We start from the raw sequence: 18,311 nt of genomic DNA on the forward strand, positions 1-18,311 counted from the left end.
TGAAATCTTCATTTCTTTCCTTGAGTGACTTAACAGGGTAAAGGAGATGGACACTCTCTGTGGTCCATTTTAAGATCCTTAACTCTGTTTCTCTCCCACCTAATGCAAGCAGTTGGAGTTTTACAGCACAGTCAAATTTCCAGTAATGTTTTGAGGTCTAGAGAAGATGGAGGAGCCAGGTCACATTTCACATGGCAGTTTAGTGTATTCAGGGCCGCCTTGATCAATTCAGGCTCATGCTGGTGCTTTCTTCCTGCCCATCTAGTCCTGTGGGCTCACAGGCTGCTGCCTGGGGGTTGGGCCACCAGTGAGCACCTTCTTTCTGAGTTGGTTTTTATCTCCTCTCCTCTCCTCTCTCCCAGGCGAGTCCCACTTTACGGTGAACCAGCAACCCTTCCTCTACTTCCAAGTCCTGTTCCTGACAGCGCAGTTTGAAGCAGCAATTGCCTTTCTTTTCCGCATGGAGCGGCTGCGCTGCCATGCTGTCCATGTAGCACTGGTGCTGTTTGAGCTGAAGTTGCTTTTAAAGTCCTCCGGACAGAGTGCTCAGCTCCGTGAGTATTTGGCATTGGGTTGACAGTAACGTAACCACAGCACGTCCCTCTTTGGGCAACGGTGGCCACAGAACCACAACCAATAAGGATTTGAGCAAAGGGTACCAGTCATTTTAGAGCATGTGGACAGTTGAGCTTTTTAGATGATTAGTGTTAGGGTTCTTGCTTCCCCCCGCCAGCATTAGTATTCCCTTGGAAGTTAAGTATATAAAGTTCTGTTCAAAGTGCTAGCTTTGTGGCCAGTCTGATTGCCTGGAAAATGGTGAAGAAGCAGCCCCTAGAGTTATGGGTCTGATTCCCATTAGGGCCCTGGCTTTAATGACATTGGAAACCCCAGTCAGGCATATGCATACCAGACTGGGATGAGAGAGTCAGGGGAGAGAGAGGAAGTAAATGTGGATGAATGGCTGCGGGTTCCTTATTGGTGTAGCAAAGTCATCCCAGAGCATGTGCCATAATGGTCAGTTGGATTATCTTTTCATTCAGAGACCAACATATTAGTAATTTACAGCAAAGTGCTGTTTTCCACACTGGGCCTGGGGACAAATTGAGGATAGGGTGGTAAAAGGGACTGGCCAAAGCTTATATTGGCAAACATTGACTGGGCTGCAGGAGTAGATGCTGCTGGGTCTGTGGATTCAGCTTCCATAGTTTCTGGGTTGCAAGAGTCAGAGGAGCAGTGTGGTTGTGACCCATTCTAACCCCCACGATGCAGTCAGCCATGAGCCTGGTGACCCTCCTTGCATGCGGCGGCTGAACTTTGTGCGGCTCCTCATGCTGTACACCCGGAAGTTTGAGTCCACGGACCCAAGGGAGGCCCTCCAGTACTTCTATTTCCTCAGGTAACGTTTGCTTTTGACCATTTACTTCAGCTAATTTCGATTCTGCCATTCTGAGAATGACTGTTAGAGACCTCATGTCCAGACTAGAAACTGAGTTGTTTTTTTCCCTTACAGGGATGAGAAAGATAGTCAAGGAGAAAACATGTTTCTGCGCTGTGTGAGTGAGCTTGTGATTGAAAGCCGAGAGGTGAGTGGGTTTCCTTTTCTCTCCTCCCCATGGTTTTCAGTGTGCATGTTCCCGTGTTCATTCTGTACTTCATGTTTACTTCAATATGGTTGTGGTGGATAAGGCCTAGGGAGTTTTTAGAGTTTCTTTGGTTTCTAACAATGAAAATATTTATTTCAGTCACACTGATTTTTAGTTTGCGTGAGACTTATCCCATTCATCCCATTTGATTCCTCTCTTTTTTCTCTAAAGACTTACGGATTATGTTTATATCTTTGTCCAATAATTTGAGTAAACTTTTTTCCTTCCACAGTTCGATATGATTCTTGGGAAACTAGAGAATGACGGAAGTAGAAAGGTGAGTTAAATGCATCCTTAGAGAAATGTTTGTTAGCTGTTGGGGATTTATAAATATCAAAAGAATACACTTAGATTTTAAGATTCAAGGTACTAAAGATGCAAATCTGAACAGAGTTGCTTAATTTAAAAAATGGAATGAAAATTATGGGCCCAGATGATGACCTTGGTTTTACACACACTTTATAGCTCCTTAAAATATGTTAATTTGTGATTACAAAGCTTTTTTATTATGTTCAGAATATTCATTTGTTCATGCCTGTCATTTTTTGAGCTGAGAATGCTGTTATACATTTCTGCCATTCTTGGCTCAGAAAACATGCAAGAAAAAGAAATTGATTACTGCACCCATTCTCCCAAGATGGAAAAGTTAGACGTGCACTTGACCTCCTTCAAAATGCAGTTTCCAAGGGCTTTGAACTCCACAGTGACCCTGGAAATACTCCTGGAAGGCTTGAGGGATTTCAGGACTCACTATGCCCATTGGTTGTCATGGCAGGAGGGTCAGAGATCCTGTTGTCAGAAACCAGTCATGGCCCTGAATCTCCCTGTGGCCTTTGGAAAGTCACTTGCACCCTCAGGGACTGACTTTTCTCATTTGTAAAAATGAGTGGTTTGGACCCAGCAATCTGTAGATGATGAGCTCACACTGCTCACAGCATCTACCTCAGAAGAAAGGCAAGTGACAGTGCTGATGACAGTGGCCTTGGCTATTGGGCGATGACAATCACCAGGCATGGTACTGAGTGCTTTACATAGTTTCTTCTTTAACAGGCTGTACTGGGGCCAGGAGGCTCCCAGTGTGTGTGAGTTGACAAAGCTGGAAACATAGATAAGACCTTATCCTCTCCTGCCTCCCGAGTGGCAGGGCACGTCACCTCGACCTGGTCCAGCCCTGAGAGTCCAGTGCCGGTGGAGAAGCAGAATGGCCAGGCAGAGATATTATGCACTTGCCTTCATTCTCCCAGGGTACCTAAGGCCTCTCTCATGCTCTCCTGAGCATTTAGTTGCTGTCGAGTGGTGACGGTGATTTTTTTTTAAGAAATGTCCTGTTACCACTTGCCATGTGTTTTTTCAGCACTGAGTTCCTTTTGCCATCTGTCTTAGAAAGCAAATCCAAAATCTTTCAGATATTTTCTCTAAGCCTCCTGCTTTTTCTCTGTAGTTCCTACTCATCAGCAAATTTAAAATCATTGATTTCACTGACTCTCTGGGTCATTTTGGAAAATTAGCACAGATGTCTTACTGCTGACTCCTCTGTGCTTCTAGTAAGTCTGCCCTTTCATGTGTAGTTTCCTTGGTCTCTTTTATAGTTTTAATAGGACTTTATATCTTCAAGAAAGCCAGAGTCTGGCTGATGAAGTACATGCATTGCCCAGGGCAAGTAATTTCACTTGAAGTATTTTTTGGGTCCTAATTGCTTCTCTGTGTTTAAAATAATAGCTCTGTGCACCTGTCTGTCTCTTCCTCCCCCTCCATAATTTGTCTTGTCAGCCTGGAGTCATAGATAAGTTTACTAGTGACACAAAGCCTATTATCAACAAAGTTGCTTCCGTGGCAGAAAATAAAGGACTGTTTGAAGAGGCAGCAAAGCTGTATGACCTTGCCAAGGTAAAGTGTGCCCGCTTCCTTCTTCTGCACTTCACAGGTCTGCCGGCCTTTCGGCATTAAATGTGCAGCCACTTCGACAGTGTCGTTGTTGTAGCACCCTCCCTGTAGAGGCGTTTGCTCTAGTGCTTAGACAATTAATGGTCCAGTCAGGACAGAATTCCCATTTTACAGCTGTATTTCTTCCCATAAGATTTTTCTGACCAAACAACATATTGAAAGGATGTCCTGCAGGCATTGAACTGTTGTCTCACTTGGCAGCAGAATTAGCATCCATCACATTTCCATGGTGAAGCCACTGTTGAAAATGGCATTATGCTGACCCTGGCAGCCACAGACACACTGGGGAACAGTAGTGTTAGAAAATAAGACCACATCAGTGTGCAGGAAGGAGTGAAAGAAAATAAGACCACAGCTGGGCATTTTGAGACGACTAGAATACATGTTTCTACCTAAGAACAAATGATGACTAAGAACATATGGTAGCTGCTAAGGATTCTATGACCTAAACAAGATTACATTCTCTCCTTTATCAGCTGAGAAAAGTAGACCAAAAAAACAGCTATAGGCCAAGTGCAGGGGCTCACACCTGTAATCCCAGCACTTTGGGAGGCCAAGGCGGGCACATCACTTGAGGCCAGGAGTTTAAGACTAGCCTGGCCAACATGGCAAAACCCCGTCTCTACTGAAAATATAAAAATTAGCCAGGCATGGTGATGCATGCGTGTAATCCCAGCTACTCAGGAGGCTGAGGCACGAGAATCAGTTGAACCTGGGAGGTGGTAAAAAATGTTTTGATTGAGGTATAATTAAGATGTAGAAAAATGTGCAATAATTATATGTACAGCTTGACGAATTGTGCATAGGTATATATCTTTGTAACACCATCCAGATCAAGATACCAAACATTTCCATCCATCACCCCAGAAGATTCTCTTTGGTGGGTAGGGGGCATTATATAGTTGTTCCTTTAATTGATTATTTTATTGATTGCTTCCTTAATTTTAAAAACATGAGCAGAATGCTGACAAGGTACTGGAACTGATGAACAAACTGCTGAGCCCTGTCGTCCCCCAGATCAGTGCCCCGCAGTCCAACAAGGAGAGGCTGAAGAACATGGCACTCTCCATTGCCGAACGGTAAGCCAGGAGATGGCTCCATGGGACCCTGAGGGTGCCACTGCCAGTGCCAGGCCACCTTTGCCCACCCAAATGCGTGTTCAGCTTTACTAGGTAACAGCAGACAGCTTTCCAAAGTGGTTCTTCTAACTCACCATGCCATCAGCACTGCGTGAGTTCCTTTGTCCCCACATCAGAACTAGCACTTGGTAGGCCGGGTGCAGTGGCTCAAGCCTGTAATCCCAGCACTTTGGGAGGCCGAGATGGGCGGATCACAAGGTCAGGAGATCGAAACCATCCTGGCTCACCCGGTGAAACCCCGTCTCTACTAAAAAAAAAAAAAATACAAAAAACTAGCCGGGCGAGGTGGCAGGCGCCTGTAGTCCCAGCTACTCAGGAGGCTGAGGCAGGAGAATGGCATAAACCCGGGAGGCGGAGCTTGCAGTGAGCTGAGATCCGGCCACTGCACTCCAGCCTGGGCGACAGAGCGAGACTCCGTCTCAAAAAAAAAAAAAAAAGAACTAGCACTTGGTACTATCAAACTTAACATTTTTGCCAAAGAAATGGGTATGAAAGGGCATCTCTGTATTTTAATCATGCACATGAAGTTTAATTCTAGGCGTTATGTTCACCTATATACTGTTGTATGCTTTCATCAGCCCTCTCAAAGGCATTCAAGACCCAAGCTAGTGATGGTTGGATGGGGGAGATTCTTAGAGGTGTCGTGGCCAGTGTTTCAGACAACCTGGATCCCCAGTGAGTTAACTGAATTATCAGACTTTTAACTAGTTTAAGTCCTGGGCTGAGGCTAACAACATTACTTTTTGTGCTCTCTATAGATATTGCTAATAAAATGACCCAGAGAAAACTGGGTTTGGAGTGCTTTCCCGGGGTAACACAAAAGAGCATTCTTTGGTAAATGAGATATCTCCACCTAGCAAACAATCCCTAACAATGGCCGCTCACTTTTTTGTGCGTCAGGACCTCCCACCTTTCATGAAGATTGGATGCTGAGATGATGGTCAAGGCCGGAGAACCACGCTCCATGTGGAGTACCTGTAGGTGGATTCATACCAAATCCACTATCAGTGCTTGGCTGTTTCAAAATAAACACCATTTGACACTCTTTAATTAACTTCACCCAGAGAGCTCAAGAGGTTTTGATGCTTTTTATATATTTTTTGTATGTTGAGACAGGGTCTCCCTCTGTCACCTAGGCTGGAGTGGAGTGCAGTGGTGCAGTCATAGCTCACTGTAACCTCGAACTCCTGAAATCAAGCAATCCTCCCACCTCAGCCTCCTAAGGAGCTAGAACTACAGGCATGTACCACCACACCTGGCTAATATTTTAATATTTTGTGGAGGTGGGGTCTCGCTGAGTGTCTAGTCTGGTCTCTGACTCCTGGCCTCAAGCAGTCCTTCCGCCCCAGCCTCCCATGTAGCTGAGATTACAGGCATGAGCCGCATGAACCACACCCTACTATCTTTTTAAATGCTATTCCACAGTTACGGATTACACAGAAATTCCTAATACACTCTCACTCCCCCCACCCTGTTTTTGTCTTTCAGGTATAGGGCTCAAGGAATAAGCGCAAATAAATTTGTGGACTCCACGTTCTATCTTCTTTTGGACTTGATCACCTTTTTTGACGAGTATCATAGTGGTCATATTGATAGAGCTTTTGATGTAAGTTTCAGGAAAGGTGTTTGAAGTGCAGGTTAATGTACACCCTTGAAAATTCAAAACACTGCATGGAATTTACTTAAAACAAAGGAGCTGTTGCCAGTATGTTTGTTAAATGAAGAAGGACAAGTAAAATCCTGGGACTTAAAAGGATTTCCTGTTTTGTTTTTTTTTTTTTTATCCCCCTATTCCTTTCCCCTTTAATCTGAAAACAGATACATTTCTCAAAGTAATTTGAAATCTCTGAATTTTAAAAAATGTGTCAGAAAATGAGTATAAGAATTAAGTTAGCTAGTTAGAATCAAAGCCTTTGTGTGTACACAAGGGAGAATGGTGTTTTCTATGAAGAAGCCCTTTGGAGTATGTGAGGGTGCTGACTTTACATGTAGAGAGATGAAATGACTGTGATGGTTGTCTTACATGGGGCTGGTGGTTGTTTTAAACAGATAATTGAGCGCTTGAAGCTGGTGCCCCTGAATCAGGAAAGTGTGGAAGAGAGAGTGGCTGCCTTCAGAAATTTCAGTGATGAAGTAAGTTCCTTCTTCCTGCGTTATGGAATTCCTTTTTCCCCACTTCCACCAAAAGCTTTTTCTTTTCCTGTACCTAATAGCTTTAAGAGTTCTAGTTACAGTAACTATCCAGACTGAGTTTTCCAGAGTGATTCCCTTTCAAATACCTTGGCCTAGCTTTTCTGTGAGTGCATATATCCCCATCAGATTATTGTCTGAATTCCTGATTGAGAAAATACAGTCATTTCAGTGATTGACATGTTCTTGGGAGAAACAGATTTCTGGTTGATCCTGTGAAGTCTGATTTAATTCTTCTATTATCCACTTGTACTAGAGGGTATTTTGGTGCTTAACTCTGATCATCTTTAAGTAGTTCCATTGGGTACATGAAACACATCATGATGCACTGCCACCCTTGCCCTCCCTGATCTGTTTTGTCTAAAGAAGCAAATGCAGTGACTGTGGACTAAGCTATCACCCCATAAGCCCCAGAGCCGCTGTCTGTCGGGTTTCTAGCATATTGCCAACATCTAGCCCAGGGTGCTCAGCTGGGCTGCATACTGGCATCTCTAGGAGAGTTTCTAAGAACTCTCATGCCCAGACCCCAGAGATTCTGGTTTCCCTGACTGCTGCAGCCCAGACCTCTCCCAGTCATTCCAGTGTGTGGCCCAGGTAAATTCATCTCTAGAACTACAAACACTCAACTCAGCTCTCAACACTATGCTAGAACCAACTGCCTGGCTCTGGGATGTCACTAGTGGTCTTTCAGTTTAAAATTATTCCTCATTGAGCAGATGCCTTTTATAAAATGTCTCCGGCCAGGTGCGATGGCTCACGCCTATAATCCCAACATTTTGGGAGGCTGAGGCAGATGGATCACCTGAGGTCAGGAGTTCGAGACCAGCCTGGCCAACTTGGTAAAATCCCGTCTCTACTAAAAAATATAACAATTAGCCGGACATGGTGGTGCATGCCTGTAGTCCCAGCTATTCAGGAGGTGGAGGCATGAGAATCGCTTAAACCCAGGAGGCGGAGGTTGCAGTAAGCTGAGATTGCGCCACTTCACTCCAGCCTGGGTGATTGAGGGAGACTTTGTCTCAAAAAAGAAAAAAGTTTCTGTTTTAGAGAAAGAAGTAAGGCCAGTTCTGCACATGAAGAGGGATATTGACTGCTGTGGTACACACAGTTCAGAAGGTCTTACCCCTTGCTGACTTTCCCTTTATACCTGCTGTGGTTTCTACCCTTAGCCACTTGCTCCTTTGTTATTTCTAGCCTTTCCTTGAATACATCCTTCATTGCATCAGAGATTAAAGTAGTACACCAGGGCCTGCCCTTGTAGACACTCCCAAGGACTCTGGTGGGGCCATGCAGACCCAGTGGAAACAGCCCACTGAGTTTGAGAAAGTGGGGAGTGGTAGGGACTGTGGAGAAGTAGCATGTGCACCTGTACCTCCTGACATTCAAATTCAAATTATGTATTGGCATCCAATCTGCTGGCCAGTCTAAGCCTAATGCTAACCAGATGTCAGCATGCTTTTTTTGGCTTGCTGCCCCTGACTGAGGGAAAAACAGCATAAACAGCATAAAGGAGCAGAAACAGTAACCACCTGACCTGAGCAGCATTGCTTGGGGTTTTTCCTCACACTTGATGTTTCAGTGCCATCAGCTCCTTTTGGGTGACTGTGTGGCTCTTCACCTGGTAATGGTGAGGAGTGATGCGACCAGGCCCGCCTGGAGCAGCCCACCCTCCCTCTATCTGTGGTTGGCCCGAAAGGCTTGGTTCTTTTTCTTTACTCCATTTTTCTCTCTGTGTAGATCAGGCACAACCTCTCAGAAGTGCTTCTTGCCACCATGAACATCTTGTTCACACAGTTTAAGAGGCTCAAGGGGACAAGTCCATCCTCGTCATCCAGGCCCCAGAGAGTCATCGAGGACCGCGACTCTGTAAGATCCCAGCATTCACGAGAAACATTGCTGAGCACCACCTTTCTGGTTTGGAATCCGTTGCACTCTTATTAAGAGACCACATGACCCAAAACTGCTCTTTCTCCTTAGTACCTGGCAGCTGGATAAATCTCGTGTTAGGGGGCTCCCAGAGGAAATCAAACATTAAAGGGATTGCTGCTCTTCTCAAGCTTAAAAAAATAAAAAGATGTGCTAGGTCTGCAAATCTTACCTTTTAACAGATGACACAGAATGCTAATGTCTAGTTGACTCCTTAAGAACTTCCTGCACATTTTAAAAGATAAGTTTATTTTGTTAGTCCTAGCTCATTAGTGAACACTTTTATTAAAACCATACTTTATTTTTGATCAACACATTAATTTAATGTGAACCCTTGTTTCTCCTGTCACCGGTGTTCACAGTGACCCTAGAGAGGTAACTAGGACAGCATCTTATCCCCTCTCACAGCTGAGGAAACTGAGCTGTGGAGTCGGGAAGCAACTGCCCTCACGTGGCAGATAGGTGAAGGGGCCATGTCTGGAGGCTGGGTCTCTGACACCTGTGCCCTTTCTGCTGCCTGTGGGACCTCTGGCAGTGCATGGGTCAAGTGGAATCCAGGTAGCTAGAACCCTGGGGCTCACAGCATATGTTGTCTGATTACAAAAAAAAGAGCAAAGGTATTTTTTGACCCAATTAAACCGTAAGGGGATAGTACAATGGTGTTTTCTTTTCTTTTTCTTTTTTTCTTTTTTTCTTTTTTTTTTTTTGAGGCAGAGCCTGGCTCTGTCACCCAAGCTGGAATGCAGTGACATGATCTCAGCTCACTGCAGCCTCCACCTCTTGGGCTCAAGCCACCTTCCCACCTCACCCTCCGAAGTAGCTGGGACTCCAGGTGTGCACCACCACACCCAGCTGAGTTTTGTACTTTATATAGAGATGGAGTTTTGCCATGTTGCCCAGACTGGTCTCGAACTCCTGAGCTCAAGAGATCCCCCCAACCTCAGCCTCCCAAAGTGCTAGGATTATAGGCCTGAGCCACCATGCCCAGCCCCACAATGGTGTTTTTTAAAATTACCTTTCCTTTAACATTTCCACTTAATTTTTGATGAGACTCTCAGGATCTCAGTGTCTAACATCAGACTTGGTTTTGGCAGCCAAGAAGCCTTGTTCTGTCTTCTGCCTCTGAGGATGTCTGTGAGCTCATTCCACTGTGACCCCACAGGCATTGTTGTTGACAAAACTTGTGCTTAGTGAAAGATGGTGGAAATTTCCACCTTTAGGAATGTGGGTAACAGTGCTCAAGAGTGGTCCACTGAAGTGGTCAGCCCGTCCAGGTGCGCACCAGAGCATTTGCTGGTCTTCTCCCTACCCTGGACAGATAGGAATCTAAATGCCAGATGTGCCACCGGTGGGCTCATGGTGCCTGCCACTTGGCAGGAATCTTTTTTGATGATAGAAACCCAGTGCAGTGATGTTTGTGAATGTGAGTATTGAGATGGTGGATACTTCTTGGTGCCCTGTGTGCCACTTACAGTTCAGGGAGGCTTGCCCACTAAGAGGAGCTGGTCCCTGGCAGGCCATGTCCTATGTCTGAAGATCATTCTCCTGCCTGCCTTTTGCCCACCACTCTCCTTTTTCTTTCTTTTTCTGACAGGTAGGGGCGAATAGGATTAAGTAAAACGTTATATATAAAAGTTGCGTGCCCAGGAAGTCTGCAAGTCCACTGATGTCCTTGGTTTCATGGTTTAAAGTGAGATACTGCCCAGTAAGGGGGTGAATCCTTTTACTTGAACATCCCTAGAGCTCATTTCAAAGAGCCCATGCACTTTCATTCACTTCTAAAGAAAATACAATGGGTATTCCTATCACAAAGTCAGATTTCTTTTTGTTTGGACATTAGTAAGGACATGCACTCACTAATTTGTTTTACACATCAGGTAAAAAGCATTTGCTTTTCAGTTTTCTTCTGGCATGGTCCTTAAGTAAGCCTGGTAGATGACTCTTCAGTTTTTCTTTAAATTCTTGTTACTAGTCCAGAAAGGTGTTTGTAGATTCTCCCGTTCTAGTCCAGATTTGGTTTAAATTTGTAGGGCCACCTTTTTCCCTCCTGGAACAATCCAGGAATTCCATAAATACTATTGCCTGGGGAAAGAAGGGCTAAGCATGTATGTCAGGAAGGGAGAAACAGGAGGAACAAAAGGAAGGAAGAGGAAAGATGCATGGGGGGAAGAAAGCTGGCGTGGGACTGCACAGTCAGCCCTTGCCTCCGGTGTTACAAGGGCTTCATGGGGCTGTGGAGACTCAGATCCCTGTGAAAGCAGATGGACAGAAACCAGCCAGAGAGAGAGGCTCTGAAAATTGGAGCAGGCAGTTCTGAAGCTCAGGGCTGTGTCAAAAGTTAGCCAAATGTGTTGGGGCGAGGCGGCTTGCCTGGCAAACCCATCTGCTTTTTGCTTAGTAAATGGGTTTGGATGCCTGTGGAACAGGGGCCTCGGGGGACGAGCTTTGGTAACTTTGTGTCATGCTGAAGGAATACGACAGAGGAGGGTACAACTGTCATCCACCCACCGGGGATCTGTCCCTGACACCCCGGGGTAGAGGATGGAAGAACATGGAATAGTGCCCTGACTCAAAAGTTAACCAATTTCCTTTGCTTCCTTCCCTTTTCTCTCAGCAACTCCGAAGTCAAGCCCGAACCCTGATTACCTTTGCTGGAATGATACCCTACCGAACGTCTGGGGACACCAATGCGAGGCTGGTGCAGATGGAGGTCCTCATGAATTAAGTGCCATGCTTTGGGGACATCTGGGTCGGCACACTGTCAGTACATCAGGCACATGGGCCCACTAGGGTGGGGTTTCTGGTTTCTGTTGTGTTTTGTTTTGGTTTCTGTATTACGTATTTTTGTCAACACCAATAAATTTCTTTGATTTGTATTTCTTTTCAACATTCTTTTATTTTCTTTTTTTTTTCCTTTGAAATTTTGTTTACATTTTTATTTGTGTAATGGGAAATGCTGTCACTAGCTCTTGGGCCAGGGAATGAGAGGCTGTGTAGATATTCATTATTTGGTTAAATTGACCTTAAATAATTAAAAATTTACCCAAAATGAGCCAGGAAACAAAGCCTTTGGGAGTTACTTTTATTTAGATATAATATTCTATATAGCAGAGTCACGATTCATTTTCACATTTTTATTTGAATGTGAAAGTCAACCTCAGCCTTAGAAGATGTAAGATTTGTGTGTGAAATATCAAGCACTCCATGTCCTCCTATTCTTGGATGTGACTTAAGTCCAGATGGTCCAAGACCATCCCCCAAATCATCAGCTCTGATTGCAGGATTCATCAGTTTGCTGTTCTCTTGCAATCCCAGTGGAGATAAAAGCATAGACCTAGAAAAAGCGTTAAGAAAGAAGGTTGCAGGTGCCCCAACTTGCACTTAAGGAAGGTGTAAACCTTGCCACTACACTCCTCTGTAACTGCTCCACTGTGAGTTGACTGCTCGGGCTTGTACACATCCCTCCTAGAAATAAGTTTAAACCTGTCTTTCCCTTCTCTGGTGGTCAGTTCCTCTGCTCAGACGACCCCCATCGCTCTTCCCCACTCATGAAGGTAATTGGCCAGGCAAGCTCATGGGTCACATGCTGAGTCTGCAGTGTACAGAATCCAGACCACCACATGGCATCAGCACTGTGGGTGTTTGCTCCCTGAGCAGTAGTTGTCACCCATCATTTGCTCTGTTTCCCCCACCAACAATCCCAAAGCCCTGAACTAAACCAGAGAGGAAATTAGGTCATGTTTGTTCCTGAATGGGCCAACGAGCCTTGAGACATTGGGCAGCGGTCTGCTCTGCTGGTTTGATGGATGGATCCCTGAGGTAGACTCTTTCCCAGCAGAATGTTAAGATCCCCAAAGAGTCCCCAAAGATGCCTTTGCTTGTAAGGAGAAGTTTCTGTCTTGTCACAGGGTGTGGTCATCCCCATCGTCCCCCAGTTGTTAAAATAATTGTTACCTTTTCTATAATCTGTAGATAATGGGACTAATTGCTGCTTATCGGTAGGATTCCATGTTCCAGGAAGGATGCAGCCTGAGGGTCAGTGGAGCTGTGTTCTGCCTTCCTCCTCTAGTCCCATCTTGTCACCCTATCTTCAATTGAGCTTTACTAGAAAGTCTTGAAACATGACCCCTTTAGAGGACTTGATTTAGCAAGTTGTGCCCTGCTTAAATGTGCTGATTTAAGCTAATCAAATGATTTAATAGTGCTTTTTAAAAAAGTACTCCTGGCCAGGTGGGATTGCTCATACCTGTAATCCTAGCACTTTGGGAGGCCGAGGCAGGTGGATCACCTGAGGTCAGGAGTTCGAGACCAGCCTGGCCAACATTATGAAACCTCATCTCTACTAAAAATACAAAAATTAGCTGGGCGTGGTGGCAAGCACCTGTAATCCCAGCTTCACAGGAAGCTGAGACAGGAGATTTGCTTGAACCTGGGAGGCGAAGGTTGCAGTGAGCCGAGATTATGCCACTGCACTCCATCCTGGGCGAAAGAGCGAAACTCCATCTCAAAAAAATAAAAAAAAGAGTACTCTGGCCAAGTGCAGTGGCTCACGCCTGTAACCCCAGCACTTTGGGAGGCCGAGGCAGGCTGTTCGCTTGAGGTCAGGAGTTCAAGACCAGTCTGGCCAACATGGGGAAACCCCGTCTCTACTAAAAATACAAAAATTAGCTGGGTGTGGTGGCGGGCACTGTAATCCCAGCTCCTCGGGAGGCTGAGGCAGGAGAATCACTTGAACCCAAGAGGCGGAGGTTGCAGTAAGCGGAGATTATGCCACTGCACTCCAGCCTAAGCAACAGAGTGAGACTCTGTCTCAAAAATAAGAGTACTCTGTGGACTTTTCATAAAGTGCGACTTAGTGCTTTGTTTTTCTAATGCTAGATTTTACTTGCAGATAGAAATATAACAATGCCACAAATGAGAAGGCTCAAGTTGTTAATGTGTTTGCTCCTGGCTTACCTCTTCTTCACTATACCATGAGAATCGTGGATTTGCCTTTCCTTGCATTGTGCAGTTCTACTTGTCCCAGAGAGAACTGCACACCAGCCCTGCATCTGGGGGATGAGGTTCTTTGACCTGTAGATGAGTCCTAAAATGAGAAGGGAGAGAAAAGCAGCCAGACCTTGAGCTACTCTGCTAGGGGAGCTTTGAGTTGGGAGAAAAGTGGTCACTGGTTGGCAGTTGAGGACTTGCTGAGAGAGACATTTGTAGGAGAAATAAGATAACTAGGTTCATACCAGAAGGGCCAGGCCTCGGATGGAGCAAATCCCAGTTCTTGTCCTACCAGCTGATTCTATGATTGGGCACAGGCCTCGGATTGTGCAGAGATGAGAAACAAGCTGAATTTGCAAGGCCACAACATCAGGTTGTCATGTATCCATGATTACAGCTTATGCCCAGAAGTCATGACCCTGTGACAGGTTATTGGCTTAAGAACTCATCTTCAGCTCACTTTTTCAGAGAACTAACTCTTTCCTTAGATGTTGGGCCAGGATTTCACTATTTACTCAGAGAGACTAAGAGAAAGTGGCACTAGGCGTCTCTTGTCTTCCAGATGTGAGATTTCAATCTTTCTAATGAAATTGGGGCCACTTGGAGGCTGTCAGGGTTTGTTCTTGTCTCAGAATGGCTCATAATAAACTCACTGAAACCCTCAAAGGAAAGTACTGACTTGATCTGGATCCTTTTCAGAGGCCTAGAGATTTAATTTCACAGATTCTCTTCTTTGGGCTTAACAACCACCACAACAACAAAAAAACCCTTGACTCCCCAACTTCAGAGGGAAAACTGAAGCGAAACTGGTGAGCTCTGCCACAACAAATGCCTCGCCTTTATCAATAACTGATGAGCCAGGTGGCCTCCTCAAAGAGCAGGAAGCGCCCGTTTACACTGGGGCCAGGATGCAGACCCAGCTCCTGTCCTCTGCGAACTTACAGTCTAATTAGAGCCTCTTAAGGACAATTTGGCGGCCACTATTACTCTTCTGATTCATCATTTAAATCCTAGAATAGGCAACTTTAAAGCAAAGAACTATAGACTTTTCCACAGTGTCCAGCATTTGCTGACCGAAACAAAACCTGAGGGTAATTTTTCTCTTTGGATTTTTACCCTTGCCTGCACCTAGCCAGAACCCTTAATACTAAATTTAGCAATCATATGTAGCTCTGCCAACACCCTCCTGCTTTAGACTGGATCTCTACTATCCTTTTTCTCTATTAGGCACCAGAACCTTTGTCTAGTTCATTAGGTAGTTCACATCACTTGCCAAATTTCCAGCATGCCACTCAGGAAGTGACTTTAGCATCCTGAATGCTGAGTCAGAAAATGAAGCCCTGGGCTGGCGGGTTGCCCCAGGCCTGCCAAAGTCTTGACAGTCCCCACACTGACTGCGAACTCTCCCTTAGCCTCAGTCAGCTGGGAGAGGAATTGAGCCCTGCATCAGCAAATAGGGGGAGAGTGTTACATATAAAATTCTTGATGGAAATGTGCGTTTTATATCAGAATTGGGCTTTTGTTCCTGCATCTCAGAAATATCAGGAAGAAGTCAGCATCTCATTAAACAGGAGTTGTCTAGAACTATGTAAGAAGATGTCCCCCATCCTTTATCCTACGCTGAATCCAGAAGTCATCCCATCTCAAGCCATCTTCTGACAATTCCATAATATATCGGTATCCCTCACAGGGCAGGGACAGGAAGGAAATAAATCTATCTTTCTGCCACTTATTTCCAACTGAAAGGAAAAAGTTACAGATTACTAAAGTGTCCTGAAAAGAGATTTCAAGTGGTCTGTGCTGCTTTTTTGCCTCGTTACACACATAACTTGTGATTGGCTAGACAGGTCACATGTATTTATCAGCCAAGTTTCCATTTCAGCAGATCATTTCAAAACCTCTTTGTGCTGGGCCGTGCTAGGTAGCTGGAATATCTGAGGTAAACCAAGCACTGATTTGTTCCCAGAGTTGTGCATAATGCTTTAAAAGTGGGCTGGTTTTTTTTTCCTCTTGGCCCGGATCACCTAAGTGAAGTACTCGTTGTTCTAAGTTGCTAACCCAGGGAAAGAGGATATTTTCCTGTCCTAACCTTGGTTTTTGAAATAAGCTTCTCCTGTGTGTTCTCCCTGGGGTCTCTGGCCCACAGCGGATCGCTCAGCAGATATGTGAATGAGCAAATGCTTTGCTTTGGCCTCCTGTGCCAAGCTCCTCCCCACATCCTCTCAAACAGCTCCATGTGCCTAGATTCAGACTCCGTGATTCACCATGGGGGCCCTTAATAGGCATTCAGTCTGAAAGAAGGTGGAGGAGAATAATGTCTCCCAGGATGAGATGAGACTCAGGGCTGTTCCTTCAAAGACAGAAACTTGCAGAGCTGCACAGCAGCAGGGAAACATTGAGAAGAGGGTGGAAATTTGATGTACTGTGAATAACAAAGGCCAGATCTTTAAAAAGAAAAAGGGAGGGGGTGCTGGCAGAAACCCAGCTGCACTGGTACACTGTACGCCCAGCTGCCTTTGCCCTTGAGCTTTTATTTCTTGGGGATGGGGAGGGCAAAAAAGTTTGCCGTGGACACTGGCTTCTGTTTGAGCAGGAAGTGGGGAGCCAGTGATCCCAGAGGGGACTTCAGTATCAGAACATATGCTTTGGTGGCCTCAGCAGAGCTGGCCTAGGCAGGCTTTCAGGTGGCACTCGGCTTTATGGCCTGCAGATAAGGCCCCTTCATCTGGGTCAGACTTAGCAAATAAAAATATAGGACACTCAATTAAGTTTGCATTTCGTATAAACAGTGAAGAAGTTCCTAGTGTAAGTATGTCCCAGTTCTATGTGGCTTCCCTATCTGGGCTTGCCTCTGCAAGCCAGAGTACTTGCTGCCCAGAGACCTTCAGGCCTGCCACGGGCTGCCGGGAGCTCTCTAGTGGAACTGGATTACCCTGATTTTGTGCATTGTTTGTGCTTGTGTGGGCATTGGAAATTACAGTGAGATACGCAGTTTTGAAGAGCTCAGCAGGCAGCTGAGCGGGATAATGTGGGCCCCAGTTGACCTCAGTGTCTGTCATCTACTGTGTGTTTTTCAACCAGGAATTTCAAATACTGTGTATTTTAGAAAGAAAGGAAAGAGGCAAAGTACAGCCTTTTCTCACTTGATCAGTAACTTGTGTTAGAAACTCAGTGGGGGAGAATTCTTTGTGTTTTTCAGTTGACTGATTATTTTCCTTTTTTTCGTTTTTGCTTTTCTCAAGTCACTCTGTGTGGTGCTTGTGGGAGAAGGGAGAGGGTGGGAGAGCGTTGGTGGATGTGTTCTGCATGTTCCTTTCTGTACAGTAACTTGTGCATTTACTCCGTTTAGGATGGTTCCTTCACCACCACCCCTCTCTGTAGCCAGTAAATTTCTGGAATGTTCTCCCAGAGTGCCATGTGCCCCCTTTGTTCAGTCCTTCAGTGGAGCAGAAACCTTTCTCAGGCCTTTCCTGGGAATATCCTTAGCTGAGGCACAGCCTGGGGGCTCCTCAGAAGGTGACAGAAGTGCCTCTACCTGGCCTCGGAGGTTAATGAGCCAGGCCTGCCTCTTCTCCACTCCCTGCAAAGAAGGCTCCTAAGGCTTATCCAGTCCCTGGGTCTGTGAAGTCCCCAGAGGTCTCTGTAAGTACAGGACTCCCATCCTAGCTCTGAATTTGTGCTTTCTCCCCATGAGCTTGAGAATTCTGGGGGGAAGGTCAGATTCTGGCTGCAGGTGTGGTGGGACAGTAAGTCAGAAGCATTCTGGTGATAAACCCAGCATGCGGCATGCGTTCTGGGACTGGGAACAGCTAAGATCTGTAACCCCTTATTTTAGACCTTCAGTGGAAAGCATTTTAAATGGAGGTTGAGAGCCACTTATTGGCCTTGGGGAAGGAGAGCCGGAATTTGGGAGCCATGTTTTGGTGGGGTGGCAGAAGAGGCTTGGTCCTGACCTTGGAACAGATGTCTCCTGCTCTCTTAGACAGTAGCTGCCTGTGCTTTTGACCAGGGCAGGTGTTTTCAGGATCTGGGGAATGGGGTTCTACTCAAGGACGTGCAGATGGCTAAGGGGCTAGGGTGTTCATATCTCTCCACCTGGGGACCCACCCTATCACGGTGATGGCAGGTCAGCTGCCCAGTGGCCTGTGTGCTATCCCTGAAGGGGCTCCACAAAAGAGTTTCAGCCCCTCCCTTTGCCTGGGGCCTTCAGCTTATGCTGGCATCTGAGAGGCCATTTCCTGATGAGTCACCTGGGAATCTGGGCCTCAGACCCCATCAGCCGGTTTAATGGCCTCCTGTGGGACTGCACAGCACCTCCTGGAGCTGGGGCTGGCAGCCTGTGGCTGTGGAGGGGAAACTGGCGGGCTGGGAATGGTGGCGAGAGGGCCTCTGGGGGTAAGGGTGGCCCTGTTTATTTGGGTTTCTTTTTCTTTTTTTTTTCCTTTTTATTTGAGACAGAATTTTGTTCTTGTTGCCCAGG

At 45.8% G+C, this 18,311-nt stretch overlaps 1 protein-coding gene across 4 annotated transcripts in view; it reads left to right on the plus strand.

Moving 5' to 3' along the window:
• NUP93 (nucleoporin 93) overlaps positions 1 to 11,729 on the plus strand; it is a 115,570-nt gene extending 103,841 nt beyond the window's left edge. For 2 of the 4 annotated variants that reach the window (XM_033218471.1, XM_033218474.1), the window contains 10 exons: positions 363 to 554; positions 1,270 to 1,396; positions 1,511 to 1,583; positions 1,876 to 1,920; positions 3,414 to 3,530; positions 4,548 to 4,666; positions 6,215 to 6,332; positions 6,776 to 6,859; positions 8,654 to 8,782; positions 11,457 to 11,729. In XM_033218471.1, coding sequence (XP_033074362.1) covers positions 363 to 554; positions 1,270 to 1,396; positions 1,511 to 1,583; positions 1,876 to 1,920; positions 3,414 to 3,530; positions 4,548 to 4,666; positions 6,215 to 6,332; positions 6,776 to 6,859; positions 8,654 to 8,782; positions 11,457 to 11,567 — 1,115 coding nt within the window. In that variant the 3' untranslated portion in view covers positions 11,568 to 11,729. The remainder of the gene's footprint in view (positions 1 to 362; positions 555 to 1,269; positions 1,397 to 1,510; positions 1,584 to 1,875; positions 1,921 to 3,413; positions 3,531 to 4,547; positions 4,667 to 6,214; positions 6,333 to 6,775; positions 6,860 to 8,653; positions 8,783 to 11,456) is intronic. The other 2 variants (XM_033218472.1, XM_033218473.1) reach the window with 2 other exon arrangements.
• Positions 11,730 to 18,311: the final 6,582 nt, after the last annotated feature.

Source organism: Trachypithecus francoisi, unplaced genomic scaffold (assembly GCF_009764315.1).
Source record: "Trachypithecus francoisi isolate TF-2019V2 unplaced genomic scaffold, Tfra_2.0 Lachesis_group10, whole genome shotgun sequence".
NCBI classification, from domain to species: Eukaryota; Metazoa; Chordata; class Mammalia; order Primates; family Cercopithecidae; genus Trachypithecus; species Trachypithecus francoisi.